The sequence below is a fragment of the Acartia tonsa genome, chromosome 3 (assembly GCF_053477335.1).
Source record: "Acartia tonsa isolate MP-2025a chromosome 3, ASM5347733v1, whole genome shotgun sequence".
In the NCBI taxonomy this organism is placed as follows: Eukaryota; Metazoa; Arthropoda; class Copepoda; order Calanoida; family Acartiidae; genus Acartia; species Acartia tonsa.
Window position 1 is genome coordinate 22605173 of NC_137262.1, and position 18873 is coordinate 22624045.

Consider the following 18873-nt stretch of genomic DNA (forward strand, 5'->3'; position numbering starts at 1 on the left):
CATTGGTTAGTGAGTTAATTATTGTATTTTTATGTTCTAAAGAATGAGATACTACTATATATTTGAACTAGCGGCTTCGCCCCTAGCCTCTAGGGGCTTTGTCCCAAGAGGTTTGATCAACCTATTTTTTTTGTATTTTAGATTTAAAAAGAAAAAGTAAAAAAAAATTTGGGGGGGGGAGGGGGTATTTTTCATTTTTTGGGGGGGGTTAGGGGTTTCCCACCCCCCAAGAAAATAGCTTAAAACCATCACAGGACCAGTAGGTATATTCCCTGAAGAGTAGAGCCCAATCGGTTCAGTGGTTACTGAGATCTTAAGCTTCAGACGGACAGACAGACGGACAGACGGACAGACAGACAGACAGACATCGTTCTACTTTGTATTATAGATAGTAGTGGCGCCCTTAGCATCTAAGAACTCGTGTTTTCTAAAGGGTAAAAAGGGAGGAGAAAAATAGCCTAAAACCACTCAAAGGATTGACCTATAATAGTGTGGAACCATCATGGGATCTATGTGAAGCTTTCCTAAAAAGGAGAACTCAGTATTAAAAGTAATGAAATCTGAAGCTATAGTCAAATAAACCTTACTTACTACTTTATGTTATAGGATAGTACTTATTAACTTAATAGATTAGGTAGGTGCTTTTTTTACATAATTAAATTACCCCCCCTAAAAAATTTTACCCCCGGGGTAAATTAGTTTGGGGGGGGGTAATTACCCCCCCAACAGATTTGGGGGGAGTATTTACCCCCCCCAACAGACTTTAGGGGGGGTAATTACCCCCCCCAATCAAATTTTACCCCCGGGGTAAAAATTTTGGGGGGGGTAAAAAAAAATTTCGGCGCGCTTCGCGCGCCATTTTACCCCCCCAAAACACGAATTACCCCCCCCCCCTAAATTTTGTTACCCCCCCCCCAAAAAAAAAAGCTTGGACGCCCCTGTTCAAGTTATAAACACAAATATGAAATAATTTATATATATGTGGGTGTATTTAAACAGTACATTTTGTACAAATATAATAGATTAAAAATGCATTTTACCACTATAAATATATATATATATATATATAACATCATTATATAGAAATTGATTTCATACGTACAATACAACTTTGATTGTTTTAGCCATCGAAAGGGTTTTTGAATTTTTTAAGTATTTCAGTGTAAATTTTTCACATTAAGAAACTTGATATATTTGAATTAGAACAGTAAGGACGTAAGATTGGATTTCTAAATTTTATGGAAAAACATTTATTTGGTTATAATTTACATAAAATATTTTTTTTGGGGGAAAATTCTACATTTAATTGCCAGGTATTAAGTAGCAAAGGCCGACACAGCGTGTTAATTTGTTTTTATCACAATTTTAGCATCTTTTGTCCTTCTAATAGTGCATCTTTTTTGTGCAATTTTCATAATTTGCCTGTACATAAAAGTTTGTGGAAAAACGGACGAATGTTTTTACAAAAAAAAAATATGTAAAATAACAGGTTCCTCATCATATAAACAAGAAAAAATTCTCTATAAATATTTTTTTATGCTATTTATAAATCTTTTTTTGTTAATCATTATTTTCACTGACATTGATATGAAACAGACCGTATTTTCTTCATTTGAACACAAGTTGATTTAAGAATTTTGTTTTTTCTTAAATACTTTTACATTTTTTACAGTACACTGCTCACATTTCCGACAGTATCTGAGTGTTCAATCTTTAACTTATGTTCAGAAATAGCCACGCTGCTTCGCCCATTTCTCATTGTGTTCAAGCGCCTAAAATGAAATAATGATATGCTAATGATTAGCTTTTAGTTGTACAGCTATATTATATGTAAATTTTTCTATATATATAATTGATTATAGATATGTTCGTCCTTGTTACAAATCTAGAACAATGCCTGTCTGTTTACATGAAGCTTAAGATTTCACTAACCGCTGGTTCAAGTCGGCTTAGCTTTTCCATTTGATATTAATACTGTTTATTTCCAGGTTTATTTCATAGTTTAGAGAAAAAGTAACGAATAAAAGGAAAACATCAGATTATCTTGTGTATTTCTAAATTCACTTTAAATTTCCTCATTTATATAACCCTTTCGTTATGTCTAGACCCTTCAAATCTTTCACAATTCTTTAAAATATCCTAATATTTTGATTATCGCAAATTTAGAAAAACATTTAATTTTCAGAATTGAATCTATAGTTTTTTTTCTCTGCAATTGATGACGTTTGTCTCCATTTAATAATATTTTATAGTATATGCAGACGCATGGCCTTCTTTGTTTCATTAGCGTAAGATCCACTACAATGTTTAATGTTTAAATATGATGTAATTTTAATGGTAATTTTTGTTTCTTTAATGTTAGAAAACGCTTGAATGAAATGCAATTTAAATTAACTGGCGGCTTCGCCCCTAGCCTCTAGGGGCTTTTTCCCCAAGAGGTGATAAAAAAATTAAGGCGAAATTCGTTAAAGGACCAGGGAAATCTTCTACAAAACATAAAGGACCAAGGAAATCTTCTAAAAAACATAAAGGACCAAGGAAATCTTCAGAAAAAAAAGAAAAAAAAACGGGGGGGGATTTTTTGTTTTGTTTTTGGGGGATTGGGGGTGTCCCACCCCCCAAGAAAATAGCTTAAAACCACCACAGGACCAATAGGTATATATCTTCAAGAGTAGAATCCGATCGGTTCAGTGGTTACCGTGATCTTAAGGGACAGACAGACGGACAGACGGACAGACAGACATCGTTCTACTTTGTATTATAGATAAATGAAATCACCTTAAGCTGCGTCTAATCGGATTACTCCTTGTTTTGATCCCTGTACTTTCCTAAAAACAAATAATTTTATTTTTAAATACTCAACTTGTGTTGAAAGTAGGGTTTGGCGGGATACATATTTGGCCGGATACCGGATATCCGGCTGATTTCTAATACTAGATAACCGGATATTGAAGTAGCAAAAAAAGTTATCTTCATAAAATGTTTTTTTTTATATGAACAAAGGTTAAATCTAAAATATTAAGTATTGTCCGTATTTGCAATGTCCATCTATACGTCCGTAAGTCTGTCAATCTGTAACATTAATGAAGTTTTTGAAGTTTTACTTACTTATTGCTATATTGTAACAAGAATTTCACAAGGGATTGTTGTTGTATAATATAAAAGATTATAATGCCGGATATCGGGCCGTTAAGTTTGAATGTCCGGTATCCGGCATCCGGCTGGACATTGGAAATGGCCGGATATCCAACCTATCGCCTGATATCCGGCCCAACCCTAGTTGAAAGGCATATATCTTACATTTAGTGAGACTCATCCTATCAAGTTGCATTGGCAAAGAAGATAAATGAGTGTTTTATTCAATTCACCTCATCTTTGTGTAAAAGTGTACCTTCTCTTAAATCAAAGCTTATTTAAATTTTTCTAATATGACAAAATAACTAATAACCAGTTTTTACAGCTTCATTAACTAGCTTCATTATTGATTTATATCTTTTAAAGATTTTACATTAAAAAAGTTATTTTTAGATTTTTCTCTTCATTCCTTCTCTCTCGCGTTGAATCTTTTATCATAATTTCTATATGTTTAATTTAATCAGGTACTTTATTTTTCTTAAAATAAAATAGAACAAGAGTAGTATTCACGACAAGTTAGGCCTTTTTTAAATAAAATTAAATTACCGTACCATCAGGTAACTGGATAGATATCAAAACTCTTCAGAAAGTTTAGAAATTGCTTTTTGGCAATTCAAAATCTGAGGAAAAATGGCTAAGTTACATAAATTTAATTTATAGACACAAATACACCCTATTACTTTTGCAAATAGACATCCAATCACAGCATGGAATGACTGTAAATTATTTCCTAATGCTTTTGCAAAAAAATGTCGAACATCTGATGATAAGCCGATATGTGCTAATTTTAGAAAGACAAACATTATACAAGCATACATTATTATACTTCTTCGACATCCAATTATCATTCTTTTAAATTTCTACCCTTTTCTATTTTGTACCTTTTACACCATACCTCTCTGTTTCATTTTATTGGGTAGTTTATTATTTTTATTTGAAAAATTTTATGGAAAAATTTAATTAAAAATTTAATTACATTTTGATTCAATGATATTATAAGAACGTCAAACTCTATAGAGTTAATTTTATACTAGTTACAGTATTCACGGTTTTTTAAAATTAGCCTTATGTTATTTCAGGTACTATGAAATTATGGCCCGTCTGTCTCACTTGTATGATGCGCATTTGTTTTTAAAAGCGAAGCTTTTCTATAATTAGGGTCGGTGCGTCCGTACGTCCCTCCGAGATAGATGTGTTAATGTCCGTTTGACCTACCGTTTCATTGCTTTGCTTTTATGGATGTTGTCATCCTTGTTATTCATTGGACATTGGGCTGTTTATAACAATGTTTTCTTATTTGTTGGCTTAAGAACTTTGGAGACTTTTATTGATTTTTATTGGTTCATTAACTTGAGAGTCTAAACGTTTTATCCACTAATTTTCATCTAAAAAGGTGGTATTTTTGTGTATCATCATTGGTGATGTACATCGACAATTGTCTTACCCTTTTAGATCTCTGGTGTAGATTCCTTTTGCAAATGAACTATTATAATAAATATTTACTAAAATAAGGATGTATTCAATTAAAAATCGTTCTTACACGTCACAATTATGTCAAAACTCTCTTGCCCCCAAATTGTTAAAACCAATCACACTAGGGGCGTCCAAGCTTTTTTATTTGGGGGGGTAATTACCACCCCTGAAATTTGTTGGCAGGGGTAAATTTTTTTTACCCCCCCCTAAAATTTACCTCCGGGGTAAATTTTTTTTTGTGGGGGGGTAAATTATAAATACTATTATAAATATTTAGTAGTAAAAATGCGCCCACGGGGGTAATCCCCCCCCCCCCTTAGACGTCTTTGAATCACACATTTTTTCTTTGTCATTTTCCTCAAAATTTTTCTTTTCAAAATGTCAAACATGTTTTTTTCTTTTCTGTGATGTGAAATGTTTAAAATTTAAATAAGATTTGTGTGGAGAATTTGATTAGTAAAGTTTTGTCGTGTGGATGTGTGGATTAGAAACCAAGTTTTAAAAGAGAACAAAAGATAATTCATACATTCTACATGCCATAATAATATCTGCATATCCGATAAGATCTCGTAAATGGCTGAACCAATCGTTCCACGAGCTTTAGAAAAAAATTCACTTTGGCCAATGGAAGGATTTATGCTATCATGCAAAATAAAGTCCAATTGCTCTCCCCCACCCAAACATGTTTTTGTTCACTTATACTTTATCTATTCTCTCTGTGCAGAGGTTGCGTTGTTGTGTATAATCAGGTTCAAAACTGTTTTTATAATATACAAGAGGTTGTTGTGTAGTGGAATCAGGTTCAACACTGTTTGTATAATATACTTACATGAGGCTGTTGTGTAGTAGAATCAGGTTCAACACTGTTTGTATAATATACTTACATGTGGTTGTTGTGTAGTAGAATCAGGTTCAACACTATTTGAATAATATACTTACATGTGGGTGTTGTGTAGTAGAATCAGGTTCAACACTGTTTGCATAATAAGTTTCTTCTACTCCATCTCTCCTATAAATTCATAGAACAAATCAAAATTTGAAAACTATCCTTTGCAAGTATTTTTTCGAATTAAAAAATGAAAAAGACCCTACATTCCAAGTTGTACCATAGTAAAGCTCCAAAACCTGTACCTTTAATAATATTATAAATTAGATATATTATTTTATAACAAATTAAAACTAATTTGCACTAAAACTAGATAAAAATCAGTAACTGTTGAAAGTTTTAATTAATTGCAAAATTTCCCCTGTGCTAAAATAACTAATTTTCATGATTAATGTTCAACATTAAATTTAAATATGATTGCTAATTAAGTTATAATTAATGTATGTATATTACATTTTGAAATTATACAGATTTGATATTTAACCTAGATTTTAAAAATGTTTTGCATGAAATATTCGCAAATACTCTACTCAAGTCATATTTGTTGGTCTATCCATCAATAAAGATTTTGAGTGAGAATAATATTGATGAGAATTAAAGTGTGTCGAAGATGGCTTTTAAAAACAAATCAGGCTTTATCTTAAATCGTGACATTTAATACATTAAAGACAAAAATGTACGTGTTCATTTTTTCTTAGCTGGTAAACTAATGAGTGCTTTAATTACAAATAGAGTAAAACAATAGTGGGGGAAGGGGTTAAATAACTTTATATCACCACCATGTGGATCCCTTGCCGACTTTCAGTTGGGTCTTTGAATATCATTCAATAGCATCGTAAATATGAACACAGCCGAGTTGCTACATTAGAATTAGAAAGCAATTTGTTAGCAGATGAAAAGGTCCATAAGACAGGGGGCCTGGTAGTTGTCTGGGTTATACATCTATACTTATATATTTATTTAATTACCAACCTTTTCATCGTGCGTCTTCTTCTAGCCCTGACCATACCATACACAACCTCGGCCAGAGAATTATTAGTTTGACCGCTGCCACGGCCAGTGCGCCACGCGCGGGATATGCGCCGTCCCAGCACGAAATATGTACGCATCTCTCCTTTACCTTTATACATTCAAGTTTACTGGTGGTTTATATTTAAAGATCATCGAAAACTCATCAATAATAATATTAATATTTATCATATCAATATCATAGATACAGCTTCGAAAAATAAGTGAATTTATTAAAAACATTGCTTTCTTTTCTAATTCTACGTTTCAAAATAAAAGTATTTTAAACCAAAATTACCTTTAACATTAACAATCCCTCGCTCCTTGACAACATATCCTCTATCTGACAAAATTTTAGCTGTTCTCTCCGAGGCCTGAAACATTTTTCATACAGAATATATAACATGCGAAAAGAGAAGATTTTAAAGAATGAAAAATAGGTAAAAAGACATCTACAAAAAAATTAGGAAATGCTTCAATGTTTTAGCCCTAAAATACATGAAATAAGGGGGTTATAAGAACAGCTTTTTAATCGCGGAGAATACCATCCGCAAAATTGTATGAACTTTTTAGGAAGTTAATTTCAGATTTTCTCCTCAAAACACATCTGATAAAAAATCTGTAAACAAATTGTTTACTCCCCTCATCCTTTCTGTTAGGTAAATTCATTGTCTTAACACGTTTAAGTACCTGTATATGACCCAGAACGCCAGAAGAATCCATCATGGTAGCCTCGTTTACTGTGTCTATACCCGTATATGACTTTTGTCTGTACCTGTATATGACTAGTGTCTGTACCTGTATAGGACCAGTGTCTGTACCTGTATATGACCTGTATCTGTACCTGTATATGACCTGTGTCTGTACCTGTATATGACCCGTGTCTGTGCCTGTATATGACCTGTGTCTGTACCTGTATATGACCTGTGTCTGTAACTGTATATGACCTGTGTCTGTACCTGTATATGACATGTGTCTGTACCTGAATATGACCTGTGTCTGTAACTGTATATGCCCTGTGTCTTTACCTGTATATGACTAGTGTCTGTACCTGTATATAACCTGTGTCTGTACCTGTATATGACCCAGAACACCAGTAGAATCCATCCTACTAGCCTCGTTCACTGTGTCTCCCCAGATATCAAATACAGGCTTTGTGGCTCCTATCACTCCACATACTAGACAAATTAAATTGTTTCATTAATTTGATAAATTAATAAATTACATATAAAATATTACTAATATAGTTATAATCATTTCCAATTAGGCAATGATTAATATGGTGAAAGACAAAAAACTTGGCCTAAATGTTTGATAATAATTTGATAATCAAAAGATAACAATATTTAATTTATGTATACCTTTATCCCAACTCAATCTTTTCAGTTTTTTTTAAGATATCTCTAATTACCTCTTAATACCGATAGATTTCTTACTCTTGATAGTTTTTAAATTTCATTTGCTTTTACCACTTAATCCCAAACATTTATTTTCTTGCCTGTTGAAAATTGTTACCTAAGGCTCCAACGCTGATTCCAATTCTAAGTTGGAAAGAATTAAAACTGTGTTTGTTAATTTCTTCTAATTTTGTATTCATCTCTGTAGCAAAGTCCACTAGATCACACAGATGGGTGTACGGATCCTAAAAATATTTAAATTTACATAAAATAGTATACTTACAAAAATGGAACATCAGACTGTAAATTTTATTTTTGATTTTTAGGTCTTTTATACACCTAATACACCTAATGGTGAGCGTATATCAATGTATCGTCCATTGTCTTATCCCCTACGATCTCTCCAAATAGATAAAATTACATATATTACTTATAAAGAAAGAAAAAAAGAATGTTTATTTAAGTAAAATATGCATTTTATATCAAATTATAAATGTAATAAAAAAAGAAAATCTTGATCCTTTGAAGTAAAGAAAATACTAAAAAAGTAATTGTTCTTGAAATTTATTTGTTGAGAAAAGTTAGTTTGTTTTGTAAACATACTCAAATTTAATTTTCAGTTGGTTTTCAATACTTTTCTTTTCAAAATTTCTTTTCAGTTTCAAGTATTTATAGTTTGGTAATACTAGTAGCTACACTTCTAGAAGCCTCTAGGGATACTTGAGGTGAGGGAGGGGGAGTCAACCATCCCCATTTTTTTATTTCAGTTTTAGAAGAAAAAAGAAATTTGGGATGAAAGTAATTTTTTTGGAGCAATTTTTCTTTGAAGGTTGGTGCTAACCTCCCCTAAAATAGTTATAAATCTTCCTAGGACCTACATCGTAATAGTGTAACAGATCCCTACATCAGTTAGAGTTTTCCTTCGGTACAAACACACAGACAATAAGACAGACATCATGTCACTTTTATATAAGGATTGATAATAAACAATTCATAATTTCAGGAATCCTGGAAGGTCAGGTATTAAAGATTAGGCAATAAAAGCTTATCAATTGACAGCCTAGACTACAACAATCATGTTTTAAACATTTGTTGTATTAATTGTAACATAAATAAGTATTTATTATAACATAAAATTATTCATATCAAAGAGGAAGGAGAAAATGAGTTAGGCATTACAATTTACTAGGAATGTGTGTTTGCTATTGTTTAGATACTTTATCCCCAGAGATTTTCATTGAATTGTACCTGTACTGTTTGAGAAGGAGAGATTCCACTTGCCGCCATGTACGTTGAACCTACACAATTTATTTTAATTAACATTGACAAAGTAAAACGCATTTAGCTGGGAAGCTTAATATATTAAAAGAAATTGGTGTATCTTAGAAACAAGTTAAATGGACTTTGTGTATTCTTTTTACTTGAAAATGATTAAATTTTTATTTTTTTCAAAGTAAAAGTCTTTAAAAGTTTGATTTTTTAGATAAGTAGCATCTCTATAAACGACATTCTTCCTCGCTGATTCCTGACTTACTCTTTATCTCTTTCTTTCCCTCAGAAATTGATATTAGCGATTTCTTTTTTATCCTCTCTTTTTATCCTTTCTCTTTTCTCATTCTGATTAACTGCCTTTCTCTTTCTGTCAAGACTAGCGGTTACACCCCTAGAGGCCTCTAGTGGCACTTTGAATGTTTTTTTTTAAATATCTAATTACAGATATAATTGGTTTATGTTTCGTTGGAGTCTCTTTTTCGGAAGGGTACCCTCCCCCAAAATAGTTATAAACCTTCCCGGGACTTATGAGAAGCTACCCTGTTAAGGAGAACCCGATCGGTTCAGCGGTAAGCGAGATCCTTCGGTACAAACACACAAACACACAGACATCCTGTTACTTTAGTATAAGGATATCGTGAACTTTCAACGCTACGCTACTTTTGGACATGATATTGTTTTCATACTGTTACTGAGGGTTTTAAAACAATAAAAATGATAACTTACCGACAGTCTTAATTTTCTCAACCGATTGAAATTTTTCATCGTCCAATATTTCATCAAAATCGACAATTATTTCATTCAACAATCTGATACACTCTACTCCCTCATTTATATCCTAATTAATTAGTTTTTAATTAATAAAGAGGTTATACATTGAAAAAGGTTCTAACTTAACCAATTTTTAAATATGACACTGTATTGCATTCATTTTTTTCATTTTTTATTAAAAAAACCAATACAGTTTAACTTTGACAATTCTTCATGATCTTCAAAATAGGTAAAAATTTGCTTACTATTTATAAATGCTTAAGCTGGATAATTTCATTCCGGTATTTCAGGAATATATTTTTATTGCTGTATTTCTTTGAAACTAGTTTGCAAGTGTCAATAATATTTCACAATTTCCAGGAAAATCTTTTTTTTGGGTACAGTTTTCCAGTTGACATATAACTATTTTTTACTTTCAAAACTATAGAGATATAATGCTACCCATATATTTTAAATGGCACTTGGGATGCTTTTAAATTTAAATCGATAGATCCATGTTTCATTCAGTGGCGTGTGAAACCATAACAGGGTGAAAAAGGGAAAGACTATTTTTCGCGAACAATAAACCTTGGTTTTAAAAGTTACCTCTGAATAAAATTCAGTAAAGTTGGGTATGCTTGCAAACATAACACCAGCATTAGCTCTGGCGTCAGCAAACAATTCATCACAGTTTCTAAAAAAGGATTTATTTTTAAACAAGTATAAATATCCACAAGTAGCAAAGCATATAAGGAAAACTTTGAAAAAACCATAGAGTGGAAGACAAAGACAAATAGAGATATAGATTGATTACTAGAAAGAAGGGCATAAACCAAATGAGTTGGAAATAAGAGGCTCATTGGTTGATAAATATTAAGGATAAATTACGATAAATCAGTAAATTTAATTAATCTTTTACAAAAAAATAGTTCTAGTGTAGATGCTTTGGTTAGGGAAATCTTCACAAAAAATTATAAAAGTTAATTATCATTAGTCTTACCTTTCACATTGAAGATAAAACTTGGCCACATGTAGAGGGAGAAGATTTTGAAGAAGCTGATTTGTGTGTCTCTTCATTTCTTCCATCTCATCCATCTCTCTCTTGGCCTGCTGCTTCCATAAGAAGTCCAGTGAAGAGGCTATTTCAACCTAAATAATGAAAGTGTGAAGAATTTTTTAAAGTAGTGTTTTCTTGAAAATTGGACCAAGTGGATAATAGAAGAGAATTGATCTTCATCTTAAAAGTTCTTTTCCGTCATTATTTTTCTTTATACATATATTAAAGAGTTTTCTGAAGTAAAACAGCGTGATTTTAATTTTAATTCTACGTATCTTTAACCCAAACTTCATTCTTTTGCAAACTTCAGAAGGATACTCTATATTCAATATAAATTTCATAAATTATGTTGAACAAAATAATAATATACAATATTAATATAGCATTTAAATGAAATTCAATTGAAAAGAGACAAAATTTGAGAAACCTACGTCATTGCAGATATTTTTAATCAAGTAACAAGATTGAAAATAAATTGAACCAAACATTTTTAGGAAAATTAATTTAACAAGAGATCATAAATCTAACAATGTCGAATATATTTATTGTTATAACAAGAACAGTAATGTTCCTAAGTAGCACAGCTACAATAACCTAAATATTCAGGCAATAACAGTAAAATTTAATTATACAACTTACCATCTTATAAAGTTTAGAAATATTTATAAATTGTGTTCTATTATCCTTTTCTAATTAAATTAGCTTATATAGGGTGGGATTTGTTAAAAAACATTGTGAGATGATTAAAATTAGAATTGGAAGGCCTGAAAAAAGGTGAAATACATTTTTACTGAATAACCATGTTTTTGTGTATTCTAGCTCTATGACCGTATGACGCCAAAATTTTTTGATAAGTAATAATTTAATTTTCATTGTCCCAACTATGGTGATGGTCGAACATACATATTTACTACCGAAATAGAGTAGCTGCACTACTTCAAATTGACTTTTTATTGTTGAAAAAAATGCATGTTTTGTGCAAATCATTATATCCAAATGTTTATTTTTTTCAATCTATTTGATCTTTAAGGCAATAATCCCTTTACAATGATGCATTTTGCCTAAAGCCTAGATTTAAGACAAAAATTGAATTATTTAAATAGGATATTCTTTTAAACAAAACTTCTTTACAAGTGTTTTGTTTTGTTTATTTACAATGAAAGTTTTGCAGTAAAATTTTTTAAGGTGTCTGAGTTTAATTCATAGAATTTATTGTAAGCACAGCATTAATGATTATTGAGTGATAGAGCCTTTGGATCACATTCCATATTATGTCCATGTTTAACTTCGGTTTTAACAAAGATTTTTTTTGTGAAAACTACAAAGGTATAGTCGCAAGTGCATTTCAGAAAAATGATTTCAAGCAGAAGTTACAAGTATACCATCAAACTTATATGATTTTTGTATTACAATAAGTAACAAACAATTAGATATCACTAAATTTGTCGCCATGGTATTTTTGTGAAAATAAGGCAGTCATACAAATTGCATATATAACAAGAATGCGATTTTTAAGTCTTGATATGTTATAAACTACATGGTAGAAAAATATGCAGTTCACTAAATTCAAGTTTAAGTGCATTTTGTGCAACTAGCCCTATCATAATTACAGCAAAGATTAAAGAATAAATAAAACCTACCTGTCTTCCATGATAAAGAACCAGTAGAACAAACAGTAGCAGATAAAATAAATCCTCCACTCCTAACAGTCATAATAATAATATATATTTAACCATTTGTAAACTTAGACAATTGTCAACACAACATAATTATTAAAGGTAAACAATATTATCTGGGGGTATAAAGATAGGACACCAAAATTGTAAAGTGAGATTTAAATTTCCTTTTTTTCACCGCCATAAAATCATTATATAAAAGTAACAGGATGTCTGTCTGTCTTACTGTAGATCTCAAGTTTATGCTACTCTATAACAAGGATATGTCTGTCCGTTCATATTTTAGTCTTTTTGTCTGTGTAAGACACTTCATCTCGCAAATGACTTAGATATCTAGAATATAAAGCCTTAAAATTGTCAGCAATGAATGACGTAAAAAAGGAATTTTTTAACATACCATATTCCTTATCTTTGGTTAAGTATAGAAATAATTCTTATCTTTAGGGCGCAAAAAATGTAATAGTTATTTTTAGAAAGATTAACAATAAATTATTTTTACTTTAAGAAAAAAATGTTAAGAAAGTTCAAAATTATTTCTACAAAAAGAGGTTTTAGTCAATCTTTTGCTATAAATACAGTGCATTTCATATGTTAAGCTAAGGCTTATTCTTAAGTTGAATTTTCTTTTATAGAGTAGCTTTAAAAATTATTTCAACAATTGTAATAATGCTAATTTTATTTTCTTGGTAATGTTTTGCTATAAATTTACTTGCAAATTAATTTGGCAAATAAGAACTTTTTCCATTTAATATGTATGTTAATTTTATTGCCAGAAGAACAAATGTAAACTTTATAATGTTGTTATTGCATGAAATAAATTAATTTAACTACAAAATTAAATTGCATTTTAAGTTTAGAAGAAAAAAATAAACATTTAGAATATTTTTTGTTGTTAATTTGTACTTAAGGTTTTAAAAAAGAAGAGAATATTTTTAAAGGGTAATAAAAAGGTAATTGATTATAGGATATTCTATCTACAAGTACAAGGCAACTAGAGCACGAATAAAAAGTATTTTTTCTTGGCATTTTCACCTTTAATTGTAAATTTATAGCTATTCTATAATTGATACTGTTCATGTGTTGTTTGTTTTTGTTTAATCTTTATAGCTCCACTTTAATGAAAGTCTTTATCTTTTGTTTTACACCAATTTTCTATTATTTTCTGTCATATGTAATGTTAGGTAAAGTTATGAAGATAATTCAAACTGTGTCAGACTTTCAAATGAAGCATTTTTCTGTTCAAAAATTGAAACAATGTTAAAAGCAAATAATGAACAAGAAGATATTGAATAAAGTTTTAATGTGAAAGGATTAGGTTATCTAAAGTTGCAGGGATGAATAAAAAAATAACCATAAGTTAAATGAGGCAAGTTTACTTTAATTCATAATATTTAAAAAAAAACTATTTTGAAATGGAGGAAAATTTAGTTTAACTATCATTGGCCCATCCCTGTATCCTTGGAAGTTTCAGACTTTACAATTAATAAGCCCAAGATTTGGTTAAATATATTCCTTGTTTATAGTAGAATACAATAAGTATTGTATATATGGTATACATGAGTAGGAGCAGAATAGCTTTGAAGAGGTAGTAAACTCTAATAAACACTGACAGAGAGATTATACTCACTAGGGTGGTAATGCAGCTATTTATCTTATTGTAGCTCAACTTTACCATGGATGGGGTACAACAAAGAGGGTAGATTAAAAAATGTTTCAAAAGTGAATAAGATTAGTATTTTAAAAAGGTTTGTAATTATGTAATATTTTTTGTAATAATAAGATGATTTATTTAGTAGCTTAAAGTGCCTAATAAAGATTGCGTCATACAATACAAATGACCAATGATATCCAGTATACACTTGACCATTGGTCAATCACAATATTTACTGGCCTTTCATTGGTTATTTACATTGTATGACGTCATTTTTTATTAGGCACTATAAGCTGCTTCTTATTTTGGTAAAAATGAAGGCATTTTTCTTAGATTGTAGATTGATAATCAACACAAACGTTAAACATATAAAATCCATCAAAATATCTTTCTTAAAATTAAAAAGTATAATCAGGTCTCAACCAATTGCCATATACTCTAGGGTTTACAAAAGTTGGAGTGTTATTAACTTTTAGTCTTAAAACTTTTCCTTTTAATCAAAAATATTTTTTTATTCTAAAACTAAATTAGAAAGGCTTCAAATTAAATAAAGTTTCTCTTGGATATAAGATTTTAGTTATGTTTTTGTACAGTTGCTATATTTGAATATCAAAATTTGATATTCAAATCTTTGATTTTATAATCATATTTGCTTTGATTTAAGAAAACAACAAAAAGAGTAGATATTTATCGCGTCGTAGTATAGACAGCATGCCGCCAATATTAAAATAAAGAATAAAAGATTAAAACCAGTTTTGTTAGCTTTTCATGATTTTTCAGTATGGCTGAGAACCGGTTCTAATCAGGCGGATATTAATCGGTAGCAGAGCCATAATGGAAATTTTTATTTAAATAATCTGCATTCCTATCCATATGTGGGCTAGATACTGGAAACTGTAATCTCGGTAACTTCTAAAATTAAATAAAAAAATATTAATTGACATATATTCCATTAATTATTTAATTAGAAAATAAATTTAAAAGTGAATATAAACAATAAAGAACAAAACAAGCGAACTGGCCCGCTCCGCTTAAGGGAAAAAAATAGCAAAACATGCCGCATAGCTTCATAACGCTAGACAACACAATCAAAAGTTAAGTTAGAAACAGGAGAAAAGCTTATAAATTAATTTATTTCAATATAATTACAAATAACATGAAATAAACTATAATATTTATGGATTTTTTTTATAATAAAAATACAGTAAAATATTTCGCATTAATGAGGGGAAAAGCTACTGTGAAAATATGACGAAACACCCCTTAAGAAGCGTTGCCACAAAAGGGACTATACCCGTAAAAAATTATCCCTTAAAATTAGCCAGGATTCTTTTGTTAATTTAATATAGCTCATAATAAAGATTAAGTGGGCAAGGAATCAAACAGCTATATACATATTTCCTTACCGTGTATTCCAAAGCACAGGATTAATACTTTGATCATTCAGTAAGCTGGCGTTTTCTAAAAAAAGAGAATTTGAAAAAAAGAGTTTGATAAAAATTGTAGATTAGTAAAACGAAAAGTTACCCTCGTAAAAATTTGGATGGGTGTCAAATTATCTTCCTTTGGCGTATTGTTGTAAATTTTGAAATATCATCTAGTTCACATAATGTTTTTTTTGCGAAAATGAGACAGAGAAAAATGTTAGAACCGGAAAGAAAGATAATTCTAAACTTGAGCAAGAACTGAAATTTAACATTTGTTTGATATCCAACAAATTAATTCTCTCTTGGTTTCATTTTTTTCAGGGAATCACGAATAGATGGAAGAAAAATTAAGTTCATCAGGGCTTTTAAAACCCCCCTTAAAATTGAAGTTGGAAGGCCTTCCTCTCATTTTTTCACCCCTTTCAGGTTAATCCTCCAAAAACCCTGTGCACGCATCTGATTTAAACACTAAAATTTTGTTTATTAATTTTATTTCAAGAAAGTATAACTATTTTATTTCTTGATCTTATCTAAATCCATGCATCCATGGAATTTTGTGAGCCAGTTCAGAGAAAAAAATGAAATAATCTTGAATATAGAATTAGTTAGCATAGTCTATCTAGCCATGTCAAAAGGTTGGGCTTTCAACTTTTAAGGTTTGAGTTTTGTACTTTAAGAAATTATAAATATCTTGTTTTTAAATGCTATTTTTTTGTTTTTAAATAACTCCTTGTAATTAAGTACAATTTCATACACAAGCATAAAGAGGGTAATTTTTTGGTGTATTTTCTATAAAGTTGTGTGTTTGCGTTTAGTCAAATACGATTATAAAGTCAAACTGTTCTTAATTTTTAGCATTTTATATTATTCATTTAGTCAAAATTAGGAACAGTTTGACTTTATAAGAGCATTTGTATCTTGACTTAAAAGAAGCAAAAACTTTCAATATGTATTTGTCTTTTTGATTTTAACAATTTTTGATGGATATTTCCAAATACAATTGTATGAAACAATAAACATCCTTAGATTTCACCCTTTATTTTGGCTTCAATTTATTGATTAATGATTACCAATTCTCCATCTACTTTAATACTTCTTAAAATTATCTTATATGAAAACAAAACTTCTTCAAGTTATTATTTATTTTACATTATTTCAGATAATTTATTTGTAAAAAGCTTTCATTTTAAAACTATTAGGGGGGAGGTATACGAAGTAAATTATGGAAGTAAAGTAGAGCTTTTGATATAAGGTTCTTTCTTGTCAAAACTAACTATAAATTGTCACTAAACTTCATGTGCTCACCCCCTAATATTGAGGTTTCTATCCTGTGCCAAATATTTCATTTTATTGCTCTTCAAATCTGAATCAATAGAAAACCTTTCTGAAAGATTACACCCATGCAAAAATGCCATAAATATAAAATAAGATAAAGAACTAAAATGGAATATCGAAGAAAAATAAACAGTGATAAAAATCGAAAATATTATTTCATTTTAATTGAAGGAAGGATGACAATATCCATGAAATAAATGCTCAGTAAATCAGACAAAAGAACATTAACAAATATTCAAAATTATATAGATGTCTTAAGAGCTATTTGTTGCAGACGAACGGACAGACCCAAGATTTGGAAAGGTTTCAAAAACTGTACAACGTCTTCAAGCAAAGACATAGCTCCCCAAAAAGGACTTGAAGAAATGACTTATCACTTTGAACCTAGTTTTTATAAAAATAAGATAAGACACATTTTATCAAGAGTTATAAAAATAAACAGAGATGTTTTAGAGACAGTTCATGATTTATGATGTACATATTAACAGATACAATTTTTTATAATGGTAAAGTCAATAACCAAAAGTAAGGTTATTTGGAAGTAAGATAAAAATTTCCATGTTTTGCAAATTTTTGTAAGATAAATGTTTGAACCAGGTATAGAATTAAAGTGGGTTGAATCGGAAATGTGATGTTTTATAGACCACATCCAGGCTTCAAACAATGTAACAAAGAAATTATTCTATCTCAGAGAAAGAGAGTGAATAACGGGCTGTTTTTTACACTAGTCCCCAACGTTTTATAATAACGTTTTCTTTTACGTTGGCTTAACAACTTTGGAGACTTTACGAATTTTTATTGGTTGGTTCAAACGTTCAAACCACTAATTTTTATCTACAGAATTTTGTGCAACATCATTGGGGATGTACATCAATTTATTGGTCATTGTCTTATCCCTTTAGATCCCTGGTTATAGATACTAACGGTAATGTTTTTGAGTTTTTAAAAATTGTTAGACCAATGACTTTGGACATTTCTTTTGTAGGGGGTAAATAAAAATATCCTTATGATATTATTTTACAGTTACACATATTTTTAAAATTCTATTTGTTATTTTGCAAAAATACTGAACACACATACTTTGCATAGCTCGCCAATATTTCAATATTTGTCCTCCAATTTAGGATGATCAAATTCAACAGAAAACAAACTTGTTGGTTCTAGCTAATGTTCTACTTTTATTTGCATTTGATTTAAAATTCAAAATTGGTCATCAGGTACTATATTTATACTAAAATAAATATAGATATAGTAATATGAAAAGAAAGGGGAAAGGAGAGACAAAACAAATAAAGAATATATTCTTATAATTAAAAAAAAGACAATTAATAACAATAAGAAATATAGCAATAAAAGAGAAAAAAACTTAAAGGTTAAGATATTTTCTATTCCCAATAGAAAATCTATTTTTATGAGTGATATTTATGTGAGACAGCCCACCAACATCCAAGATTACAGGATAGTTAAAGTGAAATTAAAGAGAAGTATTTTGGCAGACCACTCGACTATCTATCGCCAAGGAGAGGATGGATTTGAGAAAAGAGATTTTATAAAAAACGTATCCCTTGAAAAATCATAATTGCGAAATGATTTCTTATACTGTAGAGTAGTAAGTTGTACTTGTGTTTGTCCATTAAGATCTCATGAAAATAGCTGAACCGTTGCTCTTCACTTTACCAAGAAATTAGGTTTTGATTTAGGAAGGTTATGAGCAATTTTGTGAAGTGAACACCAAAATACAAATAATACCTCCTCTTAACATTTTTTTCTTCTTCAAACTTTGATTGGTCAACTAATATGAAAATT

At 30.0% G+C, this 18873-nt stretch overlaps 1 protein-coding gene across 2 annotated transcripts in view; it reads right to left on the bottom strand.

The window, feature by feature from the left end:
- Positions 1–960: 960 nt before the first annotated feature.
- Positions 961–18873, bottom strand: part of LOC145313661 (adenylyl cyclase 78C-like) — an 84299-nt gene continuing 66386 nt past the window's right edge. For both annotated transcript variants that reach the window (XM_080153170.1, XM_080153171.1), the window contains 15 exons: positions 15712–15766; positions 15171–15217; positions 14165–14280; positions 12619–12678; positions 10922–11070; positions 10528–10615; positions 9898–10009; positions 9148–9197; positions 8018–8144; positions 7577–7680; positions 6801–6876; positions 6467–6614; positions 5548–5617; positions 2779–2828; positions 961–1772 (listed from right to left, as the gene is read on the bottom strand). In XM_080153170.1, the coding sequence (XP_080009296.1) occupies positions 1667–1772; positions 2779–2828; positions 5548–5617; positions 6467–6614; positions 6801–6876; positions 7577–7680; positions 8018–8144; positions 9148–9197; positions 9898–10009; positions 10528–10615; positions 10922–11070; positions 12619–12678; positions 14165–14280; positions 15171–15217; positions 15712–15766 (1358 nt within the window). In that variant the 3' untranslated portion in view covers positions 961–1666. The remainder of the gene's footprint in view (positions 1773–2778; positions 2829–5547; positions 5618–6466; positions 6615–6800; positions 6877–7576; positions 7681–8017; positions 8145–9147; positions 9198–9897; positions 10010–10527; positions 10616–10921; positions 11071–12618; positions 12679–14164; positions 14281–15170; positions 15218–15711; positions 15767–18873) is intronic.